Genomic DNA, 18820 nt, shown 5'->3' with positions numbered 1-18820 from the left:
ATTGCAATGTCCAATACAAAATATAAGCCCACATTATTTTAGTAATAATCGACTAAAATTGTACACAAAATGTCACATCTGTCACGTCACTATTAAAACTAGATAGCACATCACTAACCCAATTGATTTTTATTCACCGTGATATTTTTGGTGTCAATTTGCAAAGTTAAATTTTCCGTAAAATCAAAATGTTCGCGATCAGGAGCCTTCTCAGGACCAACCCCCAGGTCTTCAAGAATGTGGCCCAGGCCAGGAACATGAGCGCTATCGCCACACCCGCGCGTAACAAGGTTACCACTGGCGTAAGTATTCTGACTACAACTTTTCTATTTTTCACCTACTTTTCTCATGTTTTAAGCTATTAAAATAGATTTTTAATAAGTTTTATAGTGTTTATTAACGTTTTTACGACTTATTTGGTCGAGAAAATGGTAAAAAATCGATTTTAAAATTACGTAATTGTTAAGGAAAAGATAGGTTATCTTATTGTATTCGTAGTTTTATTGTGCCTAAAAGACTGTCCTAAATTTCTTATTTGATGGTTGCTTTGTCGAAATTGTACATGTTTTTTGATAAATGATTCTAAGAAATAAACTTTTGATGTTTTGTAATGTCAACAAAATGTTTTTGATCATTGAATATGTTTTAAGTATCTTACTAATAGCCTGTCTTTATTCATAAACGTAAATCATTTCAGTAATATCTGTCAATATCATTGTTTGTTGAAACACTATTGTGCAACTAAAATGTATTTAATATTTTCCTGTTTATAACTTAGGTCAATATAGAAAATCTTGCAATTCTATAGCTCTAATCTATTGTAACATAAGACATATAATAGTTTAACCGATTATTGTCTTACTGTATGGCTAAATTCTCACAGAATGAGTAAAAAATTTGTCTATGACACCACCAAACTTTCCAGAAGCAAATATACACATAACTTTAATGTCATTGTGTATTGAATAGGTTAACAGGGGTGATAATGCCCTTACAGAGTATTGGAGCTTTGGGTAGAGGCTGTAGCCAGTCAGAAAACAAATGATAAATAGTAGAAAAATATAAAATTCTATTCTATTATGTAAAGTGGATAAACAATACAATTATTTTCTTGTAATAGGCTGGGATTGGCTAGGAACCTTTGGTATATTGCCTAGGGTTCAAATCATTGAGTATGAGAGGAAAATACTTAGGCAACAATTTCTAAAATGTTGTTCTTAATTTTTCCAGGAGATGGTGGTCCTCTCAGCGGTCATGGTGATCGGCTGGTCCGCCATCCCCGCCTGGGTTCTCGTCAACATCAAGAACTACAGAGTTAAGGAATAAATGATTGTCAAAGCAGTATCGTAGTTCAAATGTGTTATTAATATAAGTAAATGGTTAATTTAACGCTTTACATTTGTGTTTTATTTGAAGAAATTCTTGTCTTGACACATACATAAAAAGCCTATTATCCCCAAAGGTGTCGACAGTGATAAATGAAGTTTCACCACTATGTGAATCCCATGTATTAGGGAATGAGACTATTGGTACGGGCACCAAAATATACTTTAGGCTATTATATTTGTTACAAAAGCTCTGCTTGATTCTGCAATTGAACTGGAGAACTCATGGTAGTCGCAGAATACTTTCTCAATTAGGTCCTTGTAAGAATAGAAATTATAAGTTCTCGATGTAAATAAAACTAAAGTGATAGATAATACTACTACAATAAAGCCTCTGTTTAAATGCTATTGCCGCACGCACAGGTGCATGCCGCGCTCAAAAAAAAACTAAAATAAAAAAAAATACAAAGATGGCGCTTAATAATAGTCTTTGGTTTAGTGTAAGTGTATGTAATTAAATAGTAATAGTTACTGTTTTATGTAATAAAGACATTTTAATAATAAGAGTTCACCCACTGCGATAAGGACGCCATAGTGTTCTTGATGGTTAATCATTATATTATTAGTTAGTGTTTGTGATATTTTCGTGGTGCCTAACGAATACGTGCCTTGGAATCGGCGGGAAATTTGTTTTATGCAAGGGTGCGCGCTAATATTCAATATCGACTAGAACTTGGTATCCTTCGAAATGGCGATCACATTAAACACATTATTGTGCATTGCTCAAAGTGATTAGTGATGATTAATAAGTAACACTTAAGTGATAATAACTCGTAAGTTTAAATGCACTCGCCGCACGAAGTGTCAGTGTCGTCACAGGATCGAGACGCGCCGGCGCCGAGCGAGCCTTGCTACGTTGCCGCGGTTGCTCCAGCGTACGCGTAAGTAATAATTTGTAGTCTTGTCGGGCTGATTCGTATGAATGAATGTTATTACAGAGTGATACTGTTTTGATTACATTATTTAAACACAAGAGGCCGCCCGCGACTTCGACCGCGTGGAAACCCCTCCCGTGTAAATCCCGATCCCTCGGGAAATCCAGGATAAAAACCCTATGTGTTATTCTGGGTCTTCAGCTATCTATATACCAAATTTCATCGTAATCAGTTCAGTAGTATTTGCGTGAAAGAGTAACAAACATCCATACATACATACTCACAACTTTCGAATTTATAATGTTAGTAGGTTTTAGTTTGCCACCGTGGCGCAGTAGTTCAGGTCGCTACGCCGCTACGATTGCTTCGGGAAGTCGTGGTTTTGATTCCCACACGGAACATTTGTGTGATCCACGAATAATTGTTTCGAGTCTGGTTGTACTTTGTGTCGTTGTTTGTATGTTTGTAAAAGTCCCCGCAACACAAGAGCAATTATTAATGCGGGAGTTGTCTTTAAAATATGAACTAGGGGTAGTAAAACAGCTTATTTCATATTCAAATATATTTCATTTTGTAATACACGATAATATAAATATAATCACGCACAATATTTACAATTTTAATTAATATATATCGCTCGACATCCACAAATACACACAATACAATCATTTTTAATATTCCATACCTAAAGGGTACGGAATATTATAGTGTTAAAACGGGACCCTATTACTAAGACAGACCGCTGTGTAGTGCTGTTATATGAGATCGAAGCTTATCGGACCAACGGTTTACCACACTTTATTTATTCAACATACAGTTTGCCTTTACTAACAGTGAACAGCAAAGTATATGCCGCAAACTCTCTGCCACAAATTATTTGCCAAGCGTAAAGTTTGCCACAAACTTTTTGCTTGATACAACATTACGCTGCTATCTTCCCCCTGTTAGCGTGAACTTTTCTAGCGTGTCGCGAAAGGCATGAGTGCCAACTGAAACTGGCGCCGCAAGTCACACACTTGTATGCCGACTCACCGCTGTGTAATGCTGTTATGTGGGATCGAAGTTTTGCGTGATTCTGGAAGAAAGAACAATAAAGCCATTAATATTGCTTCTAATAAGTTTTTATAGAATACTAAAGGCCGTCCGCGACTTCCTCCGCGTAGAAACCCTTCCCGTGTAAATCTCGATCCCTCGGAAATCCGAGATAAAATGTAGCCAATGTGTTATTCTGGGTCTTCAGCTACCTCTATACCAAATTTCATCGTAATCGGTTCAGTAGTATTTGCGTGAAAATGTAACAAACATTCATACTCACAAACTTTCGCATTTATAATATTCCTGGGATTGTCCGTACTGGGCAAAAGTCTCCTCCCGGAATGAGGAAGGAATTAAACCTTGAGTCCACCACGTTGACCATATACGGTCTTTGTATATTTGTCCTGCTTGTCCAACTGTGTTAAACAACTCTCACCCCCAGTTTCTGAGGTACATTTAGCGGTAGTTTATCTATCTAATAGCGTTAAACCCAAATAAAAAAAACGTTATTGAATGAATAAACTACCGCTAAATGTACCTCGACACCAGTGGTTAGACATACAAGGTTTCACCACGATGTTTTCCTTCACCGTTATAACAACTGATCATTACTTACTGGAAACGGTTTCCCGCAGTGGTCACATAAGTGTTCAGCATTATCTTTCTTGTGAACCACTTGCCTATGTAAGTACAGTGATGTGTGACTTTTGAACACCTAGAAATTAAAATAATATATTCATTATTTATTTATTGAGGTTAAGCTACGCTTGCCCATGTTGTTCTGCGGATGGGTATGCTAAACATATCGAGTTCCACCGTATTTCAGAAGGCACATTGCTTTGTGGGTCCCGGCTGTCATTTTTAAAGATCTTTAACAGTAGTCAGAAACTTGACAGTCAACAAGTCTTACCGAGGGACACCGTGTTATAACCCAGGTAACTGTGTTGTGGAGGTCTGACAATCGCTCCATGTAAAATACTGGTATTCAGCTGCATCCGTTGAGACTGGATGACTACTCCAACATAGTTGGAAGAAAGGCTACGCTGCTATAGCTGATATATAGTCGTTAAGCCACGTCAAAGACCTTCGGGCTTGAACAACTTTGACACTAGGTTGACCACTAACCATACGATAAGAAGGTGAGTTATATTTACCTTCTGGCATATATCACATGTATGTACATAGTTCTTGAGATGCTCCCAGTCTACGTGGTCTTTTAGTCGAGTCTTATTTGCAAAACGTTTACCACAGTCACTGCACATATACCTGTAACAAAACATATATTAGGTAAATCATTATTTATATTAAACTAGCAGACCAGCCCGACTTCGACCGGGTATAGTACAATTTTATCCCGTTAATTCTATTACCGTGGGAATTTTGAACCCACACAAACTCTGTCCCGACAGTTACAAACCCATTAAAAAAATAATGATCTAATATAGTTAAATTGTAGACAGAGATTTAAAGTTTTAAAGGTGAAAAATAAGTACTGAATAACAACAACTAAGTAGAGAGCCTTGTATGCAAGGTCTAGAACATCAGTAACCTGCGTGCTTATTTCAATTGTCTAACTATCACGGTTCATGAAATACAGTCTGGTGACAGACGAGAAGTTTCAGTTATGTAAAAATATTTGTCATTTGCACAATGGCTTATTGTTGTTATATTCATAGGCACAAAGTTATATGTTACTATGCTTACTTAAAATCATTTTCGCTGACATGTTTCTTGCTGATCTCCATATGTTGTTTGTACGTCGCTATAGATGAAAATGTTCTGTTACACGGCTCACACACTAGCTCGCCGTTAGCTCTGAAAATTATAATAAGTATTTATTACAAACTCTCACGTTGAATGTTCAATGTATAATAGAGAACGGGAATTAGTTCTCGTAATTATTTATAAATTAAATTAACAAATACTGCCTCTGTGGCGCAGTGGTTTAGGTCGCCACGCCGCTACCATTGCGTCGTGAGGTCGTGGGTTCGATTCCCAGACCGAACAATTATTTGTGCGATCCACAATAATTGTTTCGGGTCTAGTTGTACTTTGTGTCCGTTGTTTGTGTCTTAGTTAAAGTCCCTGCTACATAAAAGCAATTCATAGCGCGAGAGTAGTCTTTAAAAAAAAATTAACCCATAGTGTCTGATCAGCTTTCGATACTCTGGTATAGATATACCCTCATATTCATAAAAAATAAATATATGAAGTTAAGAAAGGCTTATAAAGTGTTTTGTTTCTTTCACTCCTTAGCGAAATGAAAAAGAGAAAACATATTATAGTAGCTTTTTAACTAAAATAGGTTTATAGTGTGTTAATGAATAAGACGGATAGACTCACCTAGCCGCGTGACTTTTAACATGTCTCAACAAGTTCCCTCTCCATTGGAATCGTTTATCACACTGAGGACACGGGTACATCTCTCTGGATCGATTCACTGAAGACCTGATCTGATCTAACTGCGCCGGCTCGGGCGAGGATAAAGACGATGTTAGTTTCCTGAAAATATAGAGAATGAAAAAGCAATGAACATTAATAATATATTATTTTTTACTTTTATCATAGTATGTTTAGCATGTTTTGTGTTTTTTTTTATTATCATATGGTTAGTCAATATAATGTCAAATTTCTTCAATCCGTCCGAAAGGTTTTTGACATGGCTTAGCGACTGTTATCGTCGTAGACCACAGCAGAGACCGAAGTGCCCACCGAAGCCCGGAGTAGCTCAGTTTGAATACCACTATGCGGTCACCCATCTAAGGGATAACCGCGCAAAGGTATATTTAACCCACAGATCGTTTACCGACCGGTGGACGCAACTGGCTATGAGCGCCTCTCAGGTTTTATGTGATAGTGTACTTTATAGTGACTACTGTTCATAGGTCCCAGAATTGATTCCTGAGTCGGGCAAAGTTCAGAAATAACTTATAAGAATTACGCACCTTAATTTTAATTGTATTTGATGTTTAGAACTAGTTTTCACATGTTTCTGTAAATTCGATGTCGTTGTGAACGATAACCTGAAAAATAAAATAAAAAATAGTTAAATTAATATTACTTATAACTTATAACATACTAGATTAAGTAAGAGGAGCTCGTGGCTAAATAAAAACAGCCGCGCGGATCGATCTCTCAGGTCAAGCTACGCTTGCCGAGGTTGGTCTGTGGATGGGTGACCATACCATACATACCGAGTTCACGGTACGCTAAATTGTTCTTTTTAAAGATCTTTGACAGTCGTTAACAGTAGTCAGAAGCTTGAGAGTCTGATAACCAGTCTTAAACGTATCGTGTTATAACCCAGGTAACTGTGTTGTGGAGGTCCGATAGTCCCTCCATGTAAAATACTGGTATTCAGCTGCATCCGGGGAGACTGGAAGCCGACTCCAACATAGTTGGAAGAAAGGCTAGGCTATATATTTACCTGCAAGGTTCACAATAAGGTTTTCTTTTCTGCCCAGTCTCAATACGATGTGTTTCTAAATGTTTGCGCAAAGACGTCTTCCACCTGAAGATCTTGTTGCAAAACTCACAAGGAAATGTAGCTGACGGCTGGCTTGTACTGCAAATTATAAATAAATATCATTGGACAACTCATACACGGTCATTTGATTCCAAACTAAGCAGAGCTTGTATTGTAACCAGAAACTGATAAACATACTTATATACTTGTAAATACATACTTATATAGATACATTAACAACCAGGCTCAGATCAGATACTCGTGCTCATCACACAAATATTTGTGCCGGATGGTATGGGAACCCTTACGGATTAGACACGTTTTTTTCGGTAAAAACGAATAAAACTTACTTAAAAGGCATTAAAGTTATAAAGTGGGGGCTAATGACGTCACGGTGTTGTACATTTCGTACTCTAACGTGACGTCATGCGACAACTCAATGTATCGCGGTAATAATTTGATTATGCACAAAAACGACAAATACGGGCTTAATTATTTTCCACATCATCCCTATTATATTATTTACCTATTATCCTTTTCTTCTTCAGCTTCATCAGTTTTGATGCCATTTTCCAGAAATTGTGTACTGTGAACAAAAAATATAATTTTATAAATAATTATTCTTTGGTCAGCTTTAGCTTTCAACAAAAAAATATTCAACTTACCTATGATAGTGTGTGTGTTCATAATGTTTGACTACAGCTCTCTTACTGCCATACCTCTGGTTACAAATGGCGCATTGATATCGTTTTGTATGTTTGTTTGTATGATAGTTATATGATACCTCAGTGCTGAACGAACATTCACATATTGAGCATTTGAAGTTAGATGCGTTCTGGAATGTAAATAAATATTATTAAAATTGTAACGGTCTCTCTGTGGCACGCTTGTGAATCCGACTGGAAAGCATGAGATTTCGGCTTAGATTCTCAGGTCAAAAAAAGTATTCATGGTCTATTTCTAACTTATATTACGAGTAGAGTATTTCTCAATAGTTTAATAATGAAGGCAATAGGCTCGCCAAGATCTAGTCCAGTTTAGATGAAATATTTCTCTGAAATTAGACTAGTTCTAGTCCAGTCTTTGGAATAAATTGGGCAATTATATCTGTCTACAATATCTAGTAGATACCTTAGCCACTAATTTTATGGGTGCAAATCCTACTAAGTTACAAATGCGAAAGTTTGTGAGGATGTATATGTATATTTGTTACTCTTTCATGAAAAAACTACTGAACAGATTTTATTGAAATTTAGAACACTGATAGCTTATAATCTGGATTAACACATAGGATACTGTACTTGTACCCCGGGATTTCATGCACGCAAATTTTACTGTTGGAAGGCTACATAACATCACACTATGACTAATAGGAGCAGAGTACCAATGTAAAAACCACACCAAAATGTACCAGAGTAAACTGTAACAAAAACGGGGAGAATTATGACCCATTCTCTCTTATGTGACGCAAACACACAACTAGTATAACAATCAAAATAAACAAACTCACCAATTCATGTTTCATTGCCACATGATCCTTCAAATCATCTTCATTAGGGAATGACAATATACACTTTTCACATCGAAACATAGCATTAACATAATCCTCCCCCGTCATAGCAATTCTTCTTTCACTATCCAATTCTTCTGCAGACAATTCTATCTCTTTATAAATCAACAACTCTTTCTTCTTCCTTCTTTTCTTCTTTATTTTAATTCTTCTTGATATTTGTATTAGTTTCTCATTGTCTGAGTTTGAGTTGTATAATTCTTCTTTTATTGGAGATGGGGGGGTTTGTAGTGGGGCTATGATTTCGATGTATGAATCTATGTCAGAGTTCTGGGGTAGGGTTATGTTGAAAACGTTTTGGGTAGTAAGGGATGATTTTGGTGTAATTTCAGGTGTTTTTTGCTGTAATTAGAAAGAGAATTTGTTATAATGCAATTTTGATAAGTTTAAAGTAAAATTTAAACAACTCTTAATATTTAGCAATGGCTGGAATTGATTACAATCATTAATTTCCATTTTTCATAGAAATGCAGTGATCCTCATACCAACGCCCATAAATAAAGATCATTGCACAACTCATATGCTCATTTGCTTACAAACTAAGTAGAGCTTGTACAATAGTAACCAAATAACCAAATACTTATTTATATACTTCTAAATACATACTTATATAGCCCCTCAAACGTCCGTGGAGGGTATTGTAATATAATTATGGATACTTTAGTCTCCACGGACGTTTGAGTGGATAGATAAATTGGCCATAGTTAAACGGAAACGATCCAACCCACACAGACGTAGTTTCGAGATATTTAACTTTTAAGTTCAGATCGTATTCCGTCATTGATTCTCCACTTTAACTTTGGGGACTAACTCAGGACTATAACTTCATGGTGGGTTTGAATTAAAATTTTAACTTCAAGGAGTGTTTTGGTATACATAACTCATTTTCGGCCATAGTGTGGGTTGGATCCTTTCCGTTTAACTATGGCCAATTAACAACCAGTTAAAATATTGAATATACATTCATACAGCCACCATTGCCTATATCATTAAAGTGTGACAATCACTACTCAAGGTGATAATATCACCTACACCTCTTATTACATGTTTTCTAGTAAAAAAAACTAGTAAACTAACTTTTCTAGTAAACATATTTACCTGTGCAATATTCTCATTAAACAAACTATATGATTGCCTGACTTGTTCTGTGAATTTTGTAAACTTTTCCAGCTGTGAATTGCATTCCCAACATAGTTTTATTGATAGATCCTCTAATTGTGTCATCTGTGGACGAAAAACTTATTATTTACCTCAAAATTACATGTTTAAATGAAGATTTAAGCTTTAATATGTCTCTAAGACTATAGTTTTGTAGTTTTTAATGTAAAAAGTAGCTAAAACAGGAACGAAATTGACGATATCTTCAAAAACAACGTGCCAAGAGTTTGATAAAGCAATTTTAAACCTAAGAAAACTGAATATATGATCGAAAATTGTCGATTTAATGAATAAGAAGTCGGCCGAGATTCAGATAAATTTTGACATCGAAATACTAAGAATTTGATGAAAAATAGTTATGAAATAGCTAAAAGAGGTTTTAATTCGACTAAAGAATATTCTAAATGTGTGTACTTACAGTTAATTCGCTTATAATTTGCGTAAAACATAGTTTTTTTGGAAGACCATCTAGTAGCGTCATTTTACGTCCAATACATAAACAGCCACAGCACAAACTACTATCCTTGTTATCCATGATTATTATAAATGATTTATTTTAATTAATCTATACAAACTTCATTCAGAAAATGTAAATAAATAGTAAAAAAAAACATTGTTTTGCGCGAAAGGAACGCTAACGCCATTGCAAAAGCAAATGTCAGATGCGTTTTGTTAGCAGATATTTTTTATAGTCTTACTGATCAAACTTGTACTTTTTACTACGAAAGGTAAATAAAAATGCAATTTTTTGTTTTTAAATATTTTTATATTCCTTTGTTTTATACGATACTAATAAGCGATGCAAAGAATCTCTTGTGAAACATTACAATAAATAGCACTAATTAAACGTACATTTCAGAACATTTCGTGGGAACATGGTAGTGTTTTCGCAAAGTTCAAATAAAACTCTTGAAGGAAATGTTATATTTGAAACATATGCTTCATAAAAGACAATATATGTATTTATTTCACTTTACTAATACACGGAAGCGTCTGGACGTTATAGTAGAAACCTTCATCAATAATTGCGACACTGAAATAAGTTTACTAAAAATGTCCCATCGGCTACCCGTCTAAAAATATAATAACATCATCATGGCTTAGCCTTTCTTCCAAACTATGTTGGAGTCGGCTTCCAGTCTCACCGGAAGCAGCTGAATACCAGGGTTTTACATGGAGCGACTGCCTATCTGACCTCCACCTGGGTTATAACACGATACCCTTCGGTAAGACTGGTTTACTCAGTAAAACCTCAGTAGGGATAAATAAAACTACATTTCCAAAGCATACACATTTATTACTATAAATCAGTCTTTATTACATTTTTATCATAGAACATACAAATAATTAAGAGTACTATTTGGCAAGTCCATTATGTTTCAGTTTGATATGAGTGTATAGCGCGCCGGAGTGTGCGAATGTTGCTCGGCAGTGCTGACATTGTAGCGGACGTTCACCTGTGTGTGTCCTGAGGTGTGATTGGAGAATGTTTTGGGTCTAGAAAGGAAAAATAGACAATTTTAGATACATGGGTCATCTTTCCCGGTTTACAGTGTTCTATAGCTAATATTGTGGACAAGCGTTTTTCTAGGTAAGAAAGAAAGTCGAACGCAATTCAAACACGCGGTTTTTGCTTCTGAAACACACACACACACACACACACACACGAACAGCTGTATACTTTACTGGCAAGTCAAAGATTTTTGTTTGTATGAACAAGGTATTAAGTGTGTATAAGACTTCATTAACTAAATATTGAGCCTGACTAAAGCTCCTTTGACAGTAGATAAATTGATATCCAGGCAAAATTGCTTAGAAAAGACGTAGGCTTGTAGGCCCATAAGTAGACTAGGACAATAATTGATTGATACTAGCAAACGTACCGTGAAACCCCGTCCACAATAATGACAAATCTTGTTGCGAGGCGGTCGTTGTTTTTCATGCACGTAGTTCACATGGCGACGGAGAGATGGCGCTGACTTGAATACCTTAGAACATTTGACGCATCGATGCGTATTTAATTTGAGATGCTCCCAATTGATATGTATTTGTAGACTGTGTTTCTTTATAAATTTAGCTCCACATTCGTCGCAGATGTATCTGAAACATCAAATATTAATATAATTGGGCCATTTCAAACGTGCGAACTAAGTCTTGTCATTATATCGGAGTCTCTCGCTCACTACACATTGTCACATTACTATGATTCTTTTGATTATGGCGTAGTGGGCACGTTTGTAACGACCTGAGTATAATATCACCGAAACGAATTAAAACATCCTTGAAATCCGCTACATAGTCTTAAAGATCTAAGCATACATAGGGACAGACTGAAGGAAGCGGTTCGAACCCGAGGCAACACACCAATGGTTTTTCAAAGTTAAGTGTGTATTAAAAATAATGATCACTTGCTCCAACGGTGAAGGAAAACATCGTGAGGAAACCTTGCATACCTAAAATTTGTTCATTTATTCAGGGCATGCAAAGTCCCCAACATGCACTTGGCCAGCGTGGTGGACTCAAGGCCTATCTCTCCCTCATTACGGGAGGAGACCCTTGCCCAGCAGTGGAACATTAATGGGTCAAATTTATTATTATTATTTACTAGCTGACCCGTGCAACTTCGCTTGCGTCACATAAGAGAGAATGGGTCAGAATTTTCCACGTTTTTGTAACACTTTTTACTGTTACTCTGCTTGTATTGGTCGTAGCGTGATGATATAAATTATTCTTTTTTTTCACGAAAAATATTCTCAAAAATATTTATATCTCTTATTATAACGAAATCGCGCTAAGGCATATCCGCCATTAAAACAGTTGCCATGACAACGGAATTTTGTTAATTCAGTGTCATTATAATATTGAGTATTCGCGACTTCGTTCGCCACCTGAATTTTCCCGGGAAATGCGTCATTTTCCCGGGGTAAAAAGTAGCCTATGTCCTTTCTCGGGTATCAAAATATCTCCATACCAAATTTCATGCCAATTGGTTCAGTAGTTTAGGCGTGATTGAGTAGCAGACAGACAGACAGACAGACAGACAGACAGAGTTACTTTCGCATTTATAATATTAGTATGGATAACAAATTACATACCTTTTATCACTATCCGTCACATGTTTAGAATGCGTATTCAGATGCGTTTGTAGCGCATTATTAGTCATATAGTGTGTATGACACAGATGGCAGTAGGCGCGCGGCGCGGTCGCGTGCACGGCGCGCGCGTGCGCCACGAGGCCGGACTTGGCGCGGTACGTCTTGTTGCAAGCCACGCAGCTGTACACGCGCGACGACTGCTGGTGCACTGTACTATAGGAACAAGAGTTTTAATAATAATGATCGAGACGTCCATAGCCAGTTGCGCTCACCGTTCGGTAAACAATCTGTGGGTTAAGCAAACGTTGGCGCGGTCATTCCGTAGATGGGTGACCGCATAGTGGGATTTGAACTGGGCGTCTCCGTGCTGTAAAAAGTCGGTCCCGGTTGTTGTCCATTAAGATAACAGTCGTTAAGCCACGTCAAAGGCTTTTCGGGCGGCTTGAACAACTTTGACACTAGGTTCAAGGTTGACCACTAACCATACGATGAGAGAGACTATTATTTATTTATGTACCAACTAGGAAATGAAACCTGAGTACTCTATATTTAGTAGCGCATTATTAGTGACTAGCTGACCCGCGCAACTTCGCTTGCGTCACATAAGAGAGAACGGGTGACATTTTTCCCCGTTTTTGTAACATTTTTCGTTGCTACTCCGCTCCTATTGGTCGTAGCGTGATGATATATAGCCTATAACCTTCCTCGATAAATGGGCTATCTAACACTGAAAGAATTTTTGAAATCGGACCAGTAGTTCCTGAGATTAGCGCGTTCAAACAAACAAACAAACAAACAAACAAACTCTTCAGCTTTATAATATTAGTATAGATATAGTGTGTATGACACAGATGGCAGTAGGCGCGCGGCGCGGTCGCGTGCACGGCGCGCGCGTGCGCCACGAGGCCGGACTTGGCGCGGTACGTCTTGTTGCAAGCCACGCAACTGTACACGCGGGACGACTGCTTGTGCACTGTGCTATAGGGAACAAGAGTTTTACATACTCCAACATACTTGAAAGAAAGTCTACGCTGATAGTACTGCAGACGCAGGGCGCGACGGTGAGGGCTATAGCGTTTCAATCACCAGAATGATGTTTAGTTAAAACCTGAATTACCCTATCTATAAAAACGCATCAAAATCCCTATCTTAGTTTTAAAGAACTAAGCATACATACATACAGACATAGAGACAGACGCGGGAAGCGAGTTTGCTTTATACTATGTTGGGATGGTGCTCAGGTACGCGGTGATCAAGCCAAGTTTTTTAAGAGTATACTTACTACATATGCATTTTAAGACTGTTCGGATTGACGAATGTCTTGAAACATATCTCGCACTCCCGCTTCTGCCTGTGCTTGTCCATATGATAACGGTATGTGCGGTTTGATCTGAAAACAAAAAATAATAATTATAATATGTTCTTGAGAATTTCATCGTATAGTATATTAAATACTAATTTCCGCTTACGCCTTCGTGTGCGTGTAAAGAATTCTCGTTGTAAACAGCATCCTATGTCTTTATCAAGTACTAGCTGACCCGCGCAACTTCGCTTGCGTCACATAAGAGAGAATGGGTCAACATTTTCCCCGTTTTTATAACATTTTTTACTGGTACTCTGCTCCTATTGGTCGTAGCGTGATGATATATAGCTTTTTGATAAATTTATTTGATAAATGGGCTATCTAGCACTGAAAGAATTATTCAAATCGTACCAGTAGTTCCTGAGATTAGCGCCTTCAAACAAACAAACTCTTCAGCTTTATAATATTAGTATAGATATGAGTGTGTAACTGACGTTCTAAATATTGTATACCTCCATCACACGCGCACCGCGTATAAGTACGAGACTCTCTACTAAGTTGTTAAACTATAATATTAGGTACATACGTAGTAGTAAATCCACAATCACGGCAAGTATAATTTCGTTGCAGTGAGGAACCGGCCGGCATGTGATTATCATCATAATGCTGTAACGCCGACTGTTCATGATTGTAACGTTTACCACACTCCATGCATTCTATCCTGCAAATAATAATTAAAGTAAATACATATTAGTACGATCTTTACAATCTTTATTGGACGATAATGAGGCAAAGGAAGTTTGTAAGGATCGTCCTCTGTCTGCACCTATGCGAAGAAAGCATGATATTATGTATGTAAGTATGTATGTTGTTAGGTATGAATGTATGTATGTATATGTTACTGTAAAAGCCCGAACTGTGGCAAATCCTAAGATTTTCCGGTAAAACCTAAGATTTACCAACTCTCAATGGTAAAAGTCCGAACAAGCCAGAGTTTAAAAACTATGTTACGATATATAAAAAAATCCTCCTTCATAACTATGTTTATAACTATTTCACGGTATAATTATATACTGTGTCATAGTTATAAAGAAGGAGTTTTGGGCAAAGCGACATGGGTAGGTTAGGTTAGAAGGCTAAGGTTAGCCTTCGTGGTTATTTTTTTTTAACCACCCAGAAGGAGGAGCCCCGCGAAGCGGGGCTCCGGCGACATCTCGACATCATCAAGTGAATATAGGTAAAAGTTCGAAATAAAATAATTGTTCGGACTTTTACCATTGCGAGTTGGTAAATCTTAGGTTATACCGGAAAATCTTAGGATTTACCACCGTTCGGGCTTTTACAGTAACATATACATTATACATGTCAGTTCAATAACAAATTCGGTAACGGGCACACAACAAAAAATCATTAGAGAACTAATGTATAATAGAATACGGGAATTAACGCGAACACGCATTTTACCTTAAAATGCCTAACGTTTCGGCGCAGGTAGCGTTAATTCCCGTTTTCTATTATACATTAAACATGCAACGCGAGAGTTTAAAAGTTATCATTAGAGAACTAGTTGGTTCCCACGAGATATTTAATGCAAATTGCGAGCCGACAAGAATTCTGGGATAAAAAGTAGATCTTTCAATGAAAACTCTTTAAAAATTGATGCGGTGGTACCGGAGAATGGATCGAAACAGACAGACGTATAAATATCTTAAAATCAATTACGTAACGAATGTAAAAAATACCAGGTATTTTCTCTTAAGACTTATTTAGTTTAAAGCTTACCTTCTAACATGTCGTTTCGTGTGTTCGTTGTATGAATTCTTGGAGTTTAATACAGACTTGCATACGTCACATTGAAAACCGTTTTTACTCTGAAATTAAAATATGATCGTATTAGAACATTATTCACCAAAAAAGGCAATTATAACCTCTTACAAACCTATGACAAAGCAGTGATATTGGACTCCCACGCAAGTTGCTTACAATATAGAAGGAGACTTGCTATGCGTGTCTTAGAAAAAAATATCACTTGTTTTAACGGTGAAGAAAAACATCGCAATGCAACCTGGCATGCCTGAGAGTTCTTTGGATCAGTTCTTGAAGGTCTGCTAAGTCCCCAAACCGCACTTGGTCAGCGTGATACACTCAAAGCCTAACCTCATTACGAAAGACCCTTGCCCAGCAGTGGGACATTATTGCGTAAAACTTAATTTCAAAACCTACCTTCTTATGCCGCTTCTCCATATGACTTTTCCAAGTAATTTCATGATCGAAACCAATAACACAATCTTCACATTTATATGGCAATCCCAAATACTTCTCCTGCTTCGCCATCAGCTCTCTTTCCTGGTTCAATTCTTCAACACTCAATTTCACTACTCTAATCTTTCCTTCGTACTTATTTACTTCTTTCTTCTTCTTGATAGAAGATAGCGGTTCCGTGTCATAGTCAGAAGAGTCATGTTCTACTTTGACGTCTGTTTCCAGATCTAAGTTGACTTCTGGTTTAATTTCAACTTCTGGTTGAGTTGAATCGTCTATGTGTGTGGAAGAGAGTTTTAAATCGTGGAGTTTTGTTGGTTTTAGTATGTGTATCTAGAAGATAATATAAAAGATTTAACCCGTGGTTTCTGAGGTACATTTAGCGGTAGTTTATCTATTCAATAGCGTTTAAAGTCTTATAAACAGATAAACTACCGTTGAATGTGTATCTAGAAGAGAATATAAGGAATTTATCGCCAGTTACTGAGGTACATTTAGCAGTAGTTTATCTATTCAATAGCGTTTAAACTCATATAAAAAATAGTTTAATCAGATAAACTACCGCTATATGCGCCTCAGAAACCGGGCATAGGAGTCAGTTTTCACCATCAGTTTAGTCTCTCTTCCTGAGTTTCTCTTCCTTCTGAGTCGGCTTCAAGTCTTACGGGATGCAGCTGAATACCAGTATTTTACATGGAGTGACTGCCTATCTGACCTCCACAACACAGTTACCTGGGTTATAATACAGTACCCTTCGGTAAGACTGGACAGGAGCAGTCATTCATACCAGAAACTTTTGTACAACAGTCGCATTAATTATGCGAATACTTCAGTAATTAAAACTATTTGGCGCAGCGGTTAAGGTATTCACCACGCCACTATCAGTACACCAAGAGGTCGTGGCTTCAATTCTCACAGGGACAAATATTTGTGCGATCCACAAATATTTGTTTCGGGTCTATTTGTGCTTTGTGTACGTTGTTTGTAGGTATGTCTGTAAAAGTCCCCGCGACACAAGAGCAATTCTTAGTGCGGGAGCTGTCTTTAAAAATAAAATACTTATTTTATACACATACCTGATCTGTAAGTAATGCTATATTTTCTTCCACTTGCTGTTTAAACAACTCAATTTTTCGCAGCATATTGTGACATATGACGCATATTGAAGCACTGTGAAGATCGAACTGCGAAAAAAATGAAATCAAAATAAAATTATCCAGTATTTAACATAGCTTTCCAGTATAGAATAATTGATGGAAGTAATTTATTATTAACTTGAGGGGAATTGAACAAACATACTTCACTATAACGAACCGAAAAACTGAGAGACTAGAAATCGCGGCTTCGTTTAAACTGGGATTTAACTAATCATAGAAATAAACTTCGATCTTTTAGGACTTCTAAAAAAATCAGAAAAAAATCGTAGTTTTGGTAATTGCATGTCATCAGAATAAACACTAAAGTGTGCATTTTTTTGGATATTGCTTAAACAAAAAGCACACACTTGAAACTATTATAGTATAGGTACCTACCCAGTACCTACTATCTATAGGTAGAGTACCTATATAGAACATTTTTTTTTTTTTTTTTTTTTTTGTTTTTTTTTTTACTCACACACGGTCATTTGATTCCAAACTAAGCAGAGCTTGTACTATGGTAACCAAATAACTGATAAACATACTTATATACTTCTAAATACATACTTATATAGATACATTAACATCCAGACTCAGAACAAATACTCGTGCTCATCACACAAAGATTTGTCCCGGGTGGGATTCGAACCCACCACATGCGGCGCTACGGTTGTTGCGGCGAGGTGACCGCTTAAACCACTACGCCAAACGTGCAGTTTGGCTCAAACGTTCTCTTACCTATGGATAATTTATTTAAATGACATTCAAAAACTTAATAATAATATTAAAATATACGTATACTGAATAAGACTCAGTTTGTTATACAATACAATCAAATGTATAGATTGAAATAACATAGTAGGTATGCTTTTTAAGAATTCCGTCAGCCATCTTGCACGACGCCAATTCTAGTTGTCATTGCTATACTTAGCTATATTATCACAAATTATTTAAGAAAATGACTAAAGATACGTATAAAATTAATAAATAAACATTTTTAAAGCTTTTAAATCATACATCTAAAGGATAATTACCTCTAATTTGATGTTATTCGTCAAAAACGTAGTGTGTTTGCAACTATTCAATTTGATCAAAGTATCGTCTTGGGTTGAACAACAGACGCAAATTGTGTCCATATTTATTGTATTCTGTCCAAATGTTAGTTCTTTTGAGTTTTGCGATGAATAATACGTCGTCATATTGAATCTATTTTTAATGAGAAAAGTACGATACCAATTCGCAGTACACTGTCAATAGTACAAACAAAGACAACATTTGACTGTCAAAAAAAACTTATAACGTTACTTTACACGTTTTGTACAGTATTCAAATAATTAAAGAAAATAATATAATATTTGTTTTCTGTATCTATATTAAGCACCTATCGTAAATAGATGTATATTAAGCTATTAGTCATATTAAAATACATTAGGAATTATGTGTATACTACTATGTAACAACTGAAAGTTGTTTAAGACACTAAGAAGTTTTGTCGACTTGAACATTTTTGACTTGTAGCACTACGACTAAAATAA

At 36.5% G+C, this 18820-nt stretch overlaps 4 protein-coding genes across 4 annotated transcripts in view; 2 read left to right on the top strand and 2 right to left on the bottom strand.

The window, feature by feature from the left end:
- LOC142985469 (leucyl-cystinyl aminopeptidase) overlaps positions 1-18820 on the top strand; it is a 162508-nt gene that overhangs the window by 124657 nt on the left and 19031 nt on the right. The gene's annotated exons all lie outside the window — the stretch shown is intronic.
- Positions 107-1396, top strand: COX8 (Cytochrome c oxidase subunit 8). The gene is made up of 2 exons (XM_076133655.1): positions 107-302; positions 1231-1396. The coding sequence occupies exons 1-2, from the start codon at positions 189-191 to the stop codon at positions 1324-1326; spliced, it is 210 nt and encodes a 69-aa protein (XP_075989770.1). The 5' UTR covers positions 107-188; the 3' UTR covers positions 1327-1396.
- LOC142985480 (zinc finger Y-chromosomal protein-like) lies at positions 2823-10123 on the bottom strand. Its single transcript, XM_076133681.1, has 12 exons — positions 9908-10123; positions 9430-9555; positions 8272-8673; positions 7427-7596; positions 7288-7347; positions 6723-6860; positions 6241-6318; positions 5639-5797; positions 5000-5110; positions 4450-4561; positions 3912-4010; positions 2823-3335 (listed from the first exon to the last, which is right to left on the bottom strand). The coding sequence occupies exons 1-12, from the start codon at positions 10022-10024 to the stop codon at positions 3183-3185; spliced, it is 1725 nt and encodes a 574-aa protein (XP_075989796.1). The 5' UTR covers positions 10025-10123; the 3' UTR covers positions 2823-3182.
- On the bottom strand, positions 10786-18535 carry LOC142985464 (uncharacterized). Its single transcript, XM_076133658.1, has 9 exons — positions 18320-18535; positions 17226-17333; positions 16111-16482; positions 15670-15758; positions 14474-14608; positions 13867-13974; positions 12585-12797; positions 11373-11589; positions 10786-10986 (listed from the first exon to the last, which is right to left on the bottom strand). The coding sequence occupies exons 1-9, from the start codon at positions 18482-18484 to the stop codon at positions 10846-10848; spliced, it is 1548 nt and encodes a 515-aa protein (XP_075989773.1). The 5' UTR covers positions 18485-18535; the 3' UTR covers positions 10786-10845.

This window comes from Anticarsia gemmatalis, chromosome 30, assembly GCF_050436995.1.
Source record: "Anticarsia gemmatalis isolate Benzon Research Colony breed Stoneville strain chromosome 30, ilAntGemm2 primary, whole genome shotgun sequence".
In the NCBI taxonomy this organism is placed as follows: Eukaryota; Metazoa; Arthropoda; class Insecta; order Lepidoptera; family Erebidae; genus Anticarsia; species Anticarsia gemmatalis.
This window is presented reverse-complemented; position numbering and strand designations above follow the sequence as displayed.